The 14,904-nt window shown below is 36.8% G+C and overlaps 1 protein-coding gene across 2 annotated transcripts in view; it reads left to right on the top strand.

Annotated features, from left to right (window-relative positions):
* NCKAP5 (NCK associated protein 5) overlaps window positions 1–14,904 on the top strand; it is a gene marked incomplete at both ends in the record, with an annotated part of 781,067 nt that overhangs the window by 585,088 nt on the left and 181,075 nt on the right. For both annotated transcript variants that reach the window (XM_084239032.1, XM_084239031.1), the window contains 2 exons: window positions 2,749–2,817; window positions 11,858–11,896. In XM_084239032.1, coding sequence (XP_084095158.1) covers window positions 2,749–2,817; window positions 11,858–11,896 — 108 coding nt within the window. The remainder of the gene's footprint in view (window positions 1–2,748; window positions 2,818–11,857; window positions 11,897–14,904) is intronic.

The following is a 14,904-nucleotide window of genomic DNA, read 5'->3' as shown; positions in this document are numbered from 1 at the left end:
GATTATACACTCTTCATATTATTATTTTATGTATTGTTACATTGTTGGATTGAAGAAGTCATAAATATAATAATGTTGATGATGCATGTTCCCCATACACCAGGAGAAAGGAAGTTACAGGCCAGGAAGAAGTCTGTGTACGAGTGTGAGTGTGTGTGAGTGTGTGTGTAGGTGTGTGTGTGTAGATTGGAGATTCTAGTACATTCCCGGAAAGGTACTAGAAGCAGTGTCTCCTTGGTAGCAATAAGCACATGTTAACATCCAGTTCTAAGTTTCAACATTTCATTCCCCAAATAAACATAAACAGGATCCTTGGAGAAAAGCTCATTTCAAAAGTGGAGCAAAGAAAAATCTAATTGGGCCTGGAATATTTCCCTGTGCCAAAAGAGAGAAACTTTTTTTAAAAAATTATGTAAGTGTATCAAAAGGGCACAGCTTAACAGGGCTTGCCTTCCCAAAGCTGCAGTAACTTTAGCATCAAAATAAATAGACAGTAATGAATAATATCAATAATGTTAGATTCCATGTATTCATACTGATAGATAAATAGGAAAATCACTTCTTCATGACAGAATCCAAATTCATAAAGGAAGGTAAATAATAGAGTTAAAAAAATCACCATTTGCAAAGAAAGTAATCATTGATTCAGTCAAGACATGTCAATGGTTGCTAAATTAAATAGAAAGTTTAATAAGAAACAGGATATTTTCGTAGTATGTTTTCAAAATATCTCCTTACAATTTCCTTCTTAATTGTGAGGTGAAAGATAATGACTTTACAGTAAAGATTTGGACCCTACCTCAACTAAATGATCAAAGTTAACATGTCTGATGAAGAAACCCAGACACCATACAATTCTGATATGGTGTACTGAGAAAGGCCCACTATCATTTCTTAGCTAACCTGCCAAGTGTGCATGGTGAAACTGGAAATAGCACTAAATTAAGGAAGAGCCATAAAATAATTACCCTCAATACTTCAAAAAAATTTCAACAGTATGTAAGATGAAAGAACTGTTCCACATAATGGACGAATAACAAATAGATGTAATGGATTTTTTTTCCTAGATAGGATTCTGGACTGGAAAAAAGTTCTACAATGATAGTATTATGAGAATGGATGAAATTGAAATAAGAACACAGATCAGATTATGGCATTGCATTAATGTTGTATTTCTTGAATTTGACGACTCTATGTGCTTGTTTCAGACTGTCTTTGTTGTCAGGCAATATACACCAAAGTATTTGAGATAAAGGACATCATGTTTGCAACTTATTTAAGTTGTGGGAAAAAGACAATTGAAAGAAAAAGGAATGACATGTTGTAAATATTAACGATTGCTGAATTTAAAGACAGAGTATGTGGATGTTCTCCATTCTATTCTTACAAATCATCTTTAAATTTTGAAATTATTTACAAATATAAATAATAAAGGAAAATGTTGTATTTGTATCAGCTAAAAATCATGCCATACTTTTGAAAAAAAACTTACTTAAGCTTTTCTTCATATCCAAACGTCAAATAGGGCTGTAGTGAAGCAGTTGGTAGAAACCAGTCAGCTTGGGGTGGGAGGGTGGTGGGTAGTCTCTGCCTCAGCCTTGGGAAGGATTAACATGTGCAGTCCAGGCTTCATGCTGGTACCAAGATACCAAATGTAGAAACCCATTCTCTTGATACCATTTCATGCTATTTTTAAAACCTAGTGTTCTTGTACGTATTACTTTATCCCCTTGTTCCACTAGTAACCTAGTAACCCTATGAAACCTAGTTTTCTATGGTAACCTATTTAAAAACATGCAGATACCCACATGAGTCTGAGGAGTAGGAAAGTAGTAATTTTAAAAAGAAAGAATGAACAGATAGGAATTTTTTTTTTTTAAAGAGTTCTCTTTTTTTTTTTTTTTTTTTTTTTATAGAGGCATGCTTTATTTGTTTGCTGGTTTGTTTGTTTTTGTTTTGTTTATACATGCACTGGGTACAGTCAGAAGCGCGGGAGGGTGAGAGAATTCACCAGAGCCAGAGCGGGGAGCAGAGCAGACAGAAGGACCGAAGTACACTGCTGAGGGGAGCAGCGGGCGGCAGGAGAGGTCTGCGCGCCATGTGGGACCCTCCTCCAGTGGCCTGGGAGCAGCCGGGGATCGAACCGGCGCCGCAGAGGCCGCGGGCAGCTTCGCAACCCAGCGCTCAACCGCTGCGCCACCGGGGAGGCCCGAGATAGGAATTTTTAACTACAGGGCAATTCTTAAATTTCTCATTATATTCTTATTGTAAAATCATTGATTAACAAGGAAAACAATATTTAGTTTGCATTTGTATTTATGCTTTTGTGAATTTATCTGAGATTCTTCTCTATAGCCTAAACAAATATTGGGTTGTGAAATTGTGACAGGTCTTAATGAAGTGGATTAAGGCATTTCTTACATTTTCATGTTTGTAGAATGAAATAAACATTGTAATCTTTTTACAGAATAGCCCCACGTCAATCCGTGATTTGATTTTCTACCTGTTCAGAATTTAAAGTCTTGCATTCCTTTAAGAGCTAAAGGAGTTTGTATTTTTGTGAACAAGTTGATAAGACAGAAGCCATCCTTGAGATATTTATAATAGTGCTTAGAACAAACTTGTCAAAGATTCTTCTAAAAGATTGTTTTGGATCCTGAGGAGATATATTTAGTAACTGTATTGAATAAGTTGTCATATAATACAACATTTCATTGATTTATTTGTATTATTTTTGTATCTCTGCAGGCAGAGAATTCAGCATTGGCTTTGGAAAATGAAAATCAAAGGGAACAGTATGAAAGATGCCTTGATGAGGTAAGAGGAATGGAGAGGTTTTAATAGGATCTGGACTATTTAGAATTCCCTTAGTCAGATCTTAATGTATGTCTACTACTGGCCTCCCCAGGAGCATTTTCTCTTCCAAATGAAGGTGGTAAACATAGGGACATTTAGAGGGGAGGTCAGTCAGCCCACTCCCTTTGCCCCTCTCCTTCCCATCCTATTTCCTGATACAGATTTCTCTACTATCCAAAAGTAGAACATTTGTTTTTGGTATGATCTGATAAGTTATATTTTAGGTCTCAAAATGTTATTACCATTAGAATGTGTGAAAAAAAAATTCTAACATTCCCAGACCCAAAGAATAACCTACCAAATTATAACATACAGGAATGTTCTACTTTCAGGTGGTGGGAGAAACCCAGACAGGCATCTATAATTCTTTTTGGTTCTTGTTTAATATTCTTGGGCACAGTTGGCGTGTGCTTCACTGTATGATAAATTCCTTTATCCAGTTTGTGTGATCCAGCCTTGAATAAGAAAACTTCCATCGGGGCAATGCTGCATCTCCAATTGGATGTCATTTCTAAAAAAAGCAGATTCTTGATAGAGTGGGTGGCAACGATGTTCACAGTGGGCAGCCAGAGGGAAAAATCAGTAGATTGAGAACAAGCCAAGAAGAGAAGGAGAAGCCAACAAGAAAATTTGAGCAGAATACAAGAAGACAGAGCCACACGCCTGAGTAAACTGGAGAAATATCATTTGATGATAATGAAGAGATGAAGGCAAAGAGGGTGGGTGTGTCGGAATTCCTGAGTGGCAAGGAGAAAATTGAAATGTGTGCAGAGCCATGGTCCTCTCAGCCACTCCTCTCACACCCTGTCAGGAATCCTTACTGTGTCAACCTGCCAGGGCTGCCCATTAGCCTAACAAATGAGCTCTCATCTGGGACTTTATTGGTGAGCAGCATCTCTAATTTCATAGAGTAACTTTCTTAGCTATATAACCAGTACCCTAAAACTTGTACATAGTCATCTAAGAGGTTGAGTTTGTTGTTGTTTCAATGTATCTTTTGGGAAAATAAGAAAAACTATATTTAATCTGGTTGTGTTACCTTACCAGGAGAAACTAACAGTATCTTTTCAGTCTTTTTCTCCTCACTGACAGTTGGGGAAACTTTTTCCAATAAACTCCTCTTGATCTTTCCTACCCTACCCTACCCTTTACCCACACCACCACCATCCTAGAGGTGATGAATTTTCCCAAATCCCACTTACCTTGTCCTCAGCATCACTATATACCTCCCTCCTTCCTTCAAACTAGAATTATCTTCCTCTTCAGAGTTCCAGTTGTGCCTGTTACTTTCCTCTACTATTTTTCTTAAAATTTGATCCCTAAACCAGCAGCAATTAATCTCATGGGAACTTGTTAGAAATGCATGTTATCAGATACCACTTCAAATTTATAGAATCAGAGACTTGGGGGATGATTATCAATCTGTGTGTCAACTAACCCTACAGACAATGCTTATACACCCCACACTTTGAGAGCTATTGTCCTCATTACATAGACCACTTTGTATTAGTGAATTATATGTGGTTGAAGAACCTTCCAAATGTCCCACGAAAATAGTTTAATTAGTTTGTATTTTAATTAATATTTCCATCCATATACATTTGTTACTTAAAGAAAACTGTATTTGCAGTTATTTGCCCTGTCAAGACTTCAAAAGACTCAGAATAATCTTGTAATGCCCAAAGTTCAAAGAATAACTAAAGTAATTTGACCTAGAAGGGGGAATGATGACTCAATATAGTGAAGCCAGTTGAGCACTTCTCACCCCTGGTCCCGAGGCCCCTGGTCCAATCAAAGTTTAGAGCAAAAAAGACCAAATAGATCCAAGAATATTTAGAGGGACAAATATTGCCCTTGGGTCATATGTATTGATTAGCAAAGTTTTACTTTAACCTCCTGCACAGAAATTTCCAGTGGGACTTAATCTGTATTCAGAAGTCAAATGCATGCGAATCACACCACAGAAACTTCATATTTGTCACAATTCTCCCACCGTTCTCCTCATCAACCAAAAGACTTAGAATTTTTCTTTATGGAAACCAATATAGTCTCTTTTCCACATGTTTTCCATGCCTACATTCTGAAATTTTCATTAGAATGTATCAGGCAAAATAGTTTTCACCTACATGATCATTTCATAAAAAGTTTCCAACAAAGGCAGAATTTTTAGAGAAAGCATCTTTCTGTCCTTAATTGCAAAATTAACAGTTGCCAAAGAGGTGATTTGCAACAAAAAACCACCTCTGAGCAGTACACATATTTTGTATTCATGAATACTGGCCCCTGATTACACATGCCAGTTGTTTTCTAACTAATTGCATGAGAATAGACAATCTATTTCCATGCATTGTAAGAGAACACTCTCAAAGGGGTAGTTGAATGTAGTAATAATGCCAACTGGAAATTCTTTTCAAGGCTTTTTATACTAATTAGACAAACTAACAAGATAAAGCCTTGTGTAAGTTATTTCCCTGCTAGTAGGTTTCATAAAACATACACAGGTGGATAAAATGTAAATTTAAAATTTTCTGGGAAATGAAGAAATATTGAGGATTTGGGGAAACCACTTGGGAGTCTGAAATTCCCTGTGTGTTTTAATAAAAGGGTGCATTTATTCAGAAGGAAAGAGACCCACATCCATACATACCCATAACCCCCCCCATAAAAATACACATACACACACACACACACAGAGAGAGAGAGAGAGAGAGAGAGAGAGCTGGCTTGCTAGGCTTGCATGTGCACAGATGCACACATACAAATACATGCACATACTGAACAACTTCATTACCTTCAGTGCTAGCTCCTCATTCCCTGGCCTTGTAAAGCAATAGCAAATACGAAGACAAAACCAAGGATCGATTCTGTTTTTCCAAGGGATATGAGAGTTTGATGTTTGAGTATGCTTTCTTCATATAGCTGTTTCACAGACAGTTTGCTTGCAAGCAGTGAATTGCTAATATTCTTAATATTTCCTTGCCCACACCTCTTTGAAGACCAACTTATTCCATGTAGAGAAGTATAATGATGCACATAAAATAAGCCAAATAACATCTTCTCAAAGTGCTGCCTATGTTTAGATGGATTCAGTTCTATCCTACAGTCCTTTATTGACTTGCAGCCTCACCCAGACCCTGGGGTCTCAAGGTACCCCCAGCCTATAGGAGAAGTGAAAGGAATGGGTTTTCACAGAAGAATGAGTTGAGAGACATTCATACAGAAATGAATTGATCTGGGGACCTCCAGCACCTATAACCCAGTTACAGGGCCAGCTAGGGATTGGGGCAAATTGAAAGGGCATCTCTAACAGAAACAGGAGCAGGTGAAGTGGAAGATCTAGAAAGACATATGGTTCTTACCTTATCTGAGAAGTTTTACAAATGCTGATGTCCGGGTCCTACCTCTCAGATATTCTGATCTGATTCCAGTCTAGAGTAGATTCTGGCACTAGAATTATTTAGTACATAACAGGGTAAATGACATTCAAGCAGGATTAAGAACCACTACTCTTACATTCTCTATGCTGTGCTTCACAGTACGTTTGCAGAAGGCATCTGTAAGAGCATGAAAGCAAAGTCAAACTTGGGTATGGTGACAGAAGAGCAACAGACTCACAAGGAAATGTTGGGCTATTTCCATCTCCTCAGCAGTGTCTGAGCAAACAAGAAATGAGCCTTTTCCCAGTGCTCCTCAAGTGCATTCTGGATCCCTTCTGCACCAGAAAGCTATTTTGCTGTTGCTAAAATGTAGATTCCCAGATCTCACTCAGCCCTTCTCAATAAAAATAAAGGGCAAGGAAAATTGGCGATTTTAACACACTTTCTAGGCAAAGCTTTGGCACACAGAGGTCGGAGAACCTGTGCTCCCTTTCAGACCATCAGAGTTGGGCTTGAGTCCCTTAGTCAATGAGGATGCCACAACTGAGTTTCTCTCTGACTTCACTTGCTCTATACTTTGGAGCAAAAGGACAGGGAAAAATAAACCTTTGGATATAGTTTAGAAAAAGAAAAAAGCAACAATTTTTTTTTAAGCCAAGGCTAAATAGTGGCAGATGTAGGTTATTAAAAGTAGCTCTTATTTTTCTCTCTATCCTATCGTGTATGGTAGCATTGGGTGTTAGAAACACTATCAGCACATTCTCATCTCATAACCCACCTCTAAACCATAAGTAATCTTTAAAATCTATGTTTGATAGATGTAGCTGGAAAATTATCCTGTGTATGATTCAAATACCCATTTCATGAATGGGCCATGAAATCAAAAGATGAGAAATGCTGTCACAGGGCAGCAGCAGTATCTAGTTAAGTTATTTCTTCAAGACTCAGCACAATTCCTGACCTATAGGATTGTTAATGTATATTTGTTAGATGACTAAATGAATAAAGACAGATTATTATAGCAGGTTAACTTCAAATTAATTTCCCTCAGAATCTTACGTACATGTTTAGAATAATTTCTCATCCCAGTATTTTGCAGGATTTATTTTATAGTAACTGCATAATATAGGGACTTAGTGATTTATATATGTATATTATACATGTATGCATGCATTCTTCATTCCTTTACAAATAAAATTACTTATTGTCAAACCATTCTTTCCTTTTTTAAAGATTTATTTATGCATACAAGAACTGGGGTACAGGCCAGAGCTGTGGGGGGGGTGAGAGGATTCACCAGAGACAGAGCGGGAACAGAACAGGCAGACTGACTGAAATACATTGCTGAGGGGAGCAGCGGGCTAGTCAGAAGAGGTCTGCTGCACCATGCAGGTAGCTCCCTGGCTGGGGATAGAACTTGTGCTGCAGTAGCTGTGGATAGCTTCATAGGTTGCATTTTAACCCTTTGTGCCGCAAGGGAGGCCCCTCAAACCATTCTTTCTTAATGGATTACTTGCAAATACATTTTCTTCTCTAAAGTTTGAGTGACCTGTTTCAAGTCTAACATTTATGGAGTGACTACTTTATATCAGATACTATCCAAGATACTATCCAAAGTGGTTTCTCTGGTTGTGTCTACCATTTCATGCATTTTTCACATTAACTTCAGAAGCATACAGTTCCCGTACTTTACAGATGAGAAAAGTCAGGTTGTGTAATCAGCACAGGCAGTATTTGAATTCAAGTCTTTCTTGTGATTCTACCCCATGTTCCTCCTGTTGCCTGAGAACAATAAACCAAGCTCAGAAGCATAGAAAGCAAAGCACATTTTTTAAAATTTTTGCTTTTTCAGCCAGATTTTTAAATTACCTTGCTGAGGTGGCAGTTGCTTTGAGTAACAAAATAGCACACGAAAGAATAAAATCAAGACCTGCACCAGGTAGGAGGAGAGGGCTGTCCATGCATGGTAACTTTTGAGTTTCTTACCTCCCCCTTCCTTGACTGTCTTCTGGATGTGTTGAGAATATTGACCCCCTCAGAACAAACTCCAGGCGTGAGTTCTCATTCAGCCTCAGGAATCAGTTGCAATAAAGGGACAACTCCAAAGTTTGACTGCTCTAGTTTCTACTCTCCGCCCCCCTTCTCAGGGGGTTTCCTGCCCAGAGGAATCATGATCCCTAGAAGCCTAATGGGGAAGAAGAGCAAAGGCTTGTGTTGCTAGTTGAGCCAGCCAGGTGTCAGACAGTTGGCTTGTCTGAGAGATTCTTACTGAGAGGAAAAGCAAGAGGTACCTGAGTCCCTTCTTGGCATCTCTGTCTCACCTGCAGCCCTGCCCATCTAGCAGCAAAGGGGGATCTGCACAGAGAGCATAAAGGAGGCTCTAAAACAAGTCAGGGGGTTAAGGACTGTCAACTTTGCTCAGGTGTCTCAAGTTTGCCTCACTCAAATGAGCTGCTATTTTTCCTTTCTCTGGAGAGGAAAGCTGTCAGGTGACAGGGGGAGTTATCTGTTCTCATTAGTCAGGGCTGAGGCTGTGTTATCACTTGTGACTCAAGGGCTAAAGGCATAATGTTGTGATGAGGGCAGGTCCTGTTCCAGGGATCATCTAGTGAACTTATTAGAAATTGCAGGCACAAACTGCAAACAACTGTTCTATTGATGCATCAGGGCAGCTTAGCTGTTGAATGTAACAAAACCCACTAACAAAACCCAGGACAGTCTTTTATAGACAACATGGAGAAAAGCATTTGTACAGCCTGTCTGCTATTCTGCACAGAACCTGTGAGTCTTTCTGGGTAATAAAACTCCATGTCAGTAGGTAAAGAAATAATGTCTTTATGTGTCTTTGTTCAGTTTTCAGGTAGAGCAAACAATTGTCCAAAGTACATGCCAGAAGGAACTGAGGCAGAGATGGCGTCTGTATGCCTATAGGGCAACATACTTAGATTGCAAAGATGTAATGTATTTACTCCTGCGGGCTGTTACAGTTAGGATAATCACTTATGTCTTCTGTTAAATCATGTGAAGAGCTATTTTATATGACTGCTGTTCCACATACTGGGTTAAGTGAGGGACCAGTTTGGAAGAAGGGACTGTCTGTTGATATCAGGCAATTGTTTTGATCATTGTAAATCAATCCTGAAGTTTGAGATCTAAAAGGATGAAATTATTTATTAATGATATGTGTTATCTTTAATGCATTGTTCCTGATTCAAGCTGCATGAATAGTTCAACTCTTCTTTGTTTTTTGATTTGCTAAGAATAAAATAGATGACATATAGTTTAAATTCCCAGCTACTTAGAAATTGGAATGGATGTTTAAAAACTGAAAGATTTTCAAGATTATGCTGTTGGTCAGTTGTATGGGCTGTATGGGTTGTATGGGCTGTATGGGTTGTATGGTTTGTATGGGCTGAATCACATTTACCACAGTTTTGATCTTGAAAAAAATACAATGATAAAGGAAGAAGAAAAAGTGCCCATGAAGGAAATTATAGTTCAGTTTGATCTATGACAGCTCATGTGTATGCTCCTTTAATTTGGACTGGCCTAAAAAAAAAAAAAAATCCCTAAGAATTCTTTTTCTTCAAAACTGTGGTTAGCTTCAAAGCAGTACTTTCTTTTTCACTTAATGTCAAAAGTGTAACTTTGGAAAGTATTCTGATAGAATAAAAAAATTCCTCTTGTGCATACACCTCAACTAATCAGTTACAGGTAATCTAATTCTGATCACTTGCTGCTTTTAGTATGAATGCCTCCTAACCAGAAACTGATGACATCCTGGATTTTAATTTTCAGTGAGACTTACTGGTAGCCCAGCGCCATTAAGTATGTGCTATTTTGTCAATATTGAGTCAAAAAAACAATTAAGTTCCGTGAAGACACTCTTACCATAATCTGTTCCACTATACTAGACATGGCGGCAAGCATCCATAGTTTAAAATTACCGAAAATAAATTTGTCATCAAGATAAAAAGAAGATGAAAGTGTGTTCCTCGGGCTTCACTTAAATGTGAGAATTACTGAGCTGATTACATGCTTATCACACCATCTTATAATTGTGTTCTTGCCAACCTCCTACCAGCTATGCACTCTTTGAAACCAAGGAACTAAACCCAATCATCTAGCATTGCAAATATTCTGCAACTTTATATTGAGTAAATGAAGGAAGAAATGATTGATAGTCTTTATGCTATCAGTTTCAGTTATACCCAACATTTACAGTTTGTGCATTGGTTGAAAAAAATAACACATGCCTATCCTTTTCACCTAAATTTTATCAATACTAGCCGTTATAAGTATTTTTCATTACTTCAAGGTTACAGTGAAGTTTAGCAAGTGATTATTTTATGAAGTATTTTTGAAAATTGCAGGTGAAAAAGAAACCTTACTGCAAATACATACAAAAATGATGAATGGATATTTGAGAAAATGATGGCTCTTTTAAATACTTGGGACATGATACTGGTTTTTCATGTGGCCCTTAGCTGGAATCATGCCACATGCCCACTCCTAAGCCAGTCACTGAAAGATAATGGAATTAACATGACTAACATAGACTAATCAAGATTTACCTCCTTATACTGAGAGAGGCCCAGTTTGTTTTATTGCCCCAAGCAGCCTGATACCAAAAGAAAATCCAAGTTCTATTAATATATTGGTAAGAAACTCAAGATTGCAGTGGCATTGATTTATGTGTAACATAGAGGTTCAGAGATAGTGCAATTCTATGCATCACCAGGAACAGGCTCATCCTATTTTTCTGTCCAATAATACTTAATATGTGACTTCCATTATAAGATGGTTGCTAAAGCACCAGCCATCATTTTCATATCCCAGACAGGAAAAGAATGAAGAATGGTGGACTCACTTCTTCTTAAAGATGTCATATAAGCCCAGGAAATAGTTTGATAATAACTCATTACCCAGACATTTTACATATTTTGCCACTTTACTACCAGGCATGTTGGGAAATGTAGTTAGATGTACCTGGCCAGAAAGTAAGGTTTGTTACTTAGGAGGAAGAGGGAAATGGATGTTGGTGTAAACAACCATGAGATTCTGTTACAGATAGTAATGATGAGAGGATGGCATAAAAGAAGTGGAGAGGGAAAACAGAGCATACAGGAAATAATAACTTGAATGCATTCTCCACCATTCACCCTATCTCTATTGCACATAATTTTAAACAATGAAATAGTAACATAGAAAAAGAATAGGAAGGAGAGGTAAAGGACATTATAAATCAGCAAAATGTAGAAATTGTATGCAGATAATTAGGATCATGTTTTGTATTATATCTTTTTTTTTTGGCCTTCTTGGAGTACTTTACATATGAAAGGATGTTATTTTTCCAAATATGGAAATGTGAAAGTCAAGGTATGAATGATCTTTCCAGCCTAACCCTCTTAATTAGCAACTGGGTCACCTTTGGAAAAAAAGCAAAATATTACCTACAAGGATAGGCTTATTAGGAAAAGCATCAGGTCCACTAGAAGTAGAGGAAAGAGGCAGATGAGCTAATTAGCTACAATAAGCTCTGGAAAACTTATTGGTAATTTAGAATCCATGCTTATAAAGTCTCATTATTATAAACTATAACACTTTTCTTTATTTTTTTAAAGGTAGCCAACCAAGTTGTTCAAGCTCTGCTCACTCAAAAGGTAGGTCACTTCTGGTTTTATTCATTTCAAGTACTTAGGTGAATAAATTGGAAATTATATTGTCAAAGTAGGAAATTGTGATTGATAGATGCAATACTTTTCTATTTATTCACTTAGGTTAAAATTGTCTGAGGTTTAGATGGCATGTGAAATAACATCAATGGCCAATAAAATTGTAAAATTCAAATTCTTGAGAATGTATCAGAAAGCCTTTTGAAGATGAAAGAATTCCTAAAAGTGGATAGCCTCTTATGGATAACATTCTGCAAAAGATCTTTGAGATTATGAAAGTTATTACATTTCTGAGTCTTATTTCCTCTTCTGTAAAATGGAAATGACAATCCCTACCTTCTAGAATTGCTGTGGGCATTCTATGAAAAGAAGCATATAGAGTAGTTTCCTATTGGAATTGGTTTATGGTAAATATAAAACAAATGGCAATATTATATTCTTGAATGTACTGGGGGAATGCTAGGAACATATTTTAGGCATCTTCAGCCGCCCCCACCCCCACCACACACACACAAGTTAATAGTGTGAGTAATGGGCAGGGTAATAGTAATCATTCCACAGTGTGATAAACATGAAATCATCATGTTGTATGTTTTAAATATATACTATTATATTAAATATATACTATTATATTTGTCAACTATTCCTTAATGAATGTGTGTGGGATGGGAAGCGTTGGTAATTTCTGAGAATGAAATTTTTACACCTACTCTTGTTATCTCCCCATTTTGCCTTCAGACAATGCCAGATCATGCTATGAGGGCAGAGTGGGTAAATTCAGGGAATTACTCAACTTTGCCCTGTTTGGTGAATTTTATTGAAGCATACCTATCTCTTTCCATAATGTCTCAGAGGCTAAATTCTGGTTCCTTGAAATTTTATCTTTTCTGAGCTCTCTCTCTCTCTGACATGTAGACCTTCTCTATAAAAGGAAATATTAGATACTGCCACATATTCAAGAGGATTTGTGACTAATGAGATGAAACTAATTTGTGATATTTTGATTTATTTGTTGTGGTGACATTGGTTTATAGCAGTACATATGATTCAGAAGTAGAGGATCATATTTCTTCAGATGTATGTTATTATAACACAAAGGTACGCATAATCCTTCACCACCATAGTCCATTGAGCCTCCTCCATACCCGGCTCTCCACCTTCCCCCTCCTCATCTGGCAACCCCAATTCTATAGTTTTCTTATTGGCTTGGGTCTACCTGGCATTCTATCCATGTTGTGACCAATGACTAAAGGTCATACAGTTTTATAGATAAGTAGTATTCCGTTGTGTATATGCAATACATCTTCCTAATCCTCTCACCTGTCCTAGGGTACTTTGGTTGATTTCACAACTTGGCTGGGTTGTCATTAGTGCTGCAAGGAACATTGGAGTGAATATATTCTTTCTAATTAATGTTTTTGCATTCTTCAAGTAGATACCTAGACGTGGAATTGCTGGATCAATTTTTAATCTTTTGAGAAATCTCCATACTGTTTTTCACAGGGACTGGACTTGTCTATTTCCCCCATCTCTATATGGGTTCCTTTTTCTCCATATCCTCAGCAACACTTGTTTTAGGTCTATTTGAGATGGCCATTTTCACATGTGTGAGGTGATAGATATCTCATTCTGGTTTTAATTTGCATTTCCCCATTGATGAATAATGGTGATCTTTTTATTTTTTTCATGAAAAATGGTGATCCATTTACCATCTTTGGTGAAGTGTCTGTTTAACTCTTTTGCCCATTATTTGATGGAGTTGTTTTCTTTTTATTGAATTGTATGTGTTCCTTGTAGATCTTGAATGTCAACCCCTTGTTGGACATGTGATGTACAATAGTTTCCACCACTCATTAGGGTGTTTGTTTTAGTGATAGTTTCTTTTGCTCTGCTTAAGATTTTTACTTTGAAGTAGCCCCATTTGTTCATACTGCGTTTCTTTCTATTGATACTTTTCAAACTACTTCTAAAAACTTGAGAAAAAGGGAATGCTTCTAGATATATTTTATGAAGCCAACATTACTCTGATACCAAAAGCAAAGACATCACAAAGAAAGAAAATTACAGACAAGTATCCCAATGAACCCAATGCAAAATCTGCAATGAAATCTTATAAACCAAATTCAACAATGCACTAAAAAGATCTTACCTACATTTTTTTTCCTTTTTTATTTTATTTTATATATTTTTATATCATTCTTCATTTTTATACAATGTATGCTTTATCATCTCAGGTATGCATATATTCTGACCAAATAGGATTTATTCCAGTGATGCCGAAAGAATGGCTCACTATCTAAAAATCTGTCAGTGTAATTTACCATGTCAACGAGAAGATAAAAGTAATATGGTCATATCAATAGATACAGAGAAGGCATTTGCTAAGATTCAACTTCCATTTCAAAAAAAATGGCAACAGATGGTAGATACCTCAAAATAAGAAAAGTCATATAGGACAGACCCACAGCTAACATTATTCACAAGGGCAAAAAACTCTAAGGTTTTCCTTTGGTATAAGACACAGATGTCCAATTTCACAACTATTATTCAAAATAGTATTGGAAGTGCTAGCACAATCAGGTAAAAGAAAAAATATGAAAGGAGTTAAAATTGGGGAAAAAGTAAATTTATTATTTTTTACAGATGACATAATACACATAGAAAAAGCCTAAAAACTCCACTAAAAAGCAAACTTAAACAATAAATCAGTACAATAAAATGGCAATTTACAATATCAATTTACAAAAATAAGCTATGTGTGTGTTCCCATATGCAAACAAAGAACTAGAAGAGAAGGAAATCAAGGGGGGGAAATTCTATTTACACAGCAACAAAAAGAATTAAATTCCTAAGACTAAATTTAAAGGAGGTGAAGGACTCATTACAATGAAAATTATAAGAGATTATTATAAGAAATAGAAGACACAAGGAATTGGATATTCTCTGCTTTGTTAATTAGAGGAATGAACATTGTTAAAATGACCATCTTAGTCAAA

Source organism: Talpa europaea (assembly GCF_964194135.1).
Source record: "Talpa europaea genome assembly, chromosome: 1".
NCBI classification, from domain to species: domain Eukaryota; kingdom Metazoa; phylum Chordata; class Mammalia; order Eulipotyphla; family Talpidae; genus Talpa; species Talpa europaea.
This window is presented reverse-complemented; position numbering and strand designations above follow the sequence as displayed.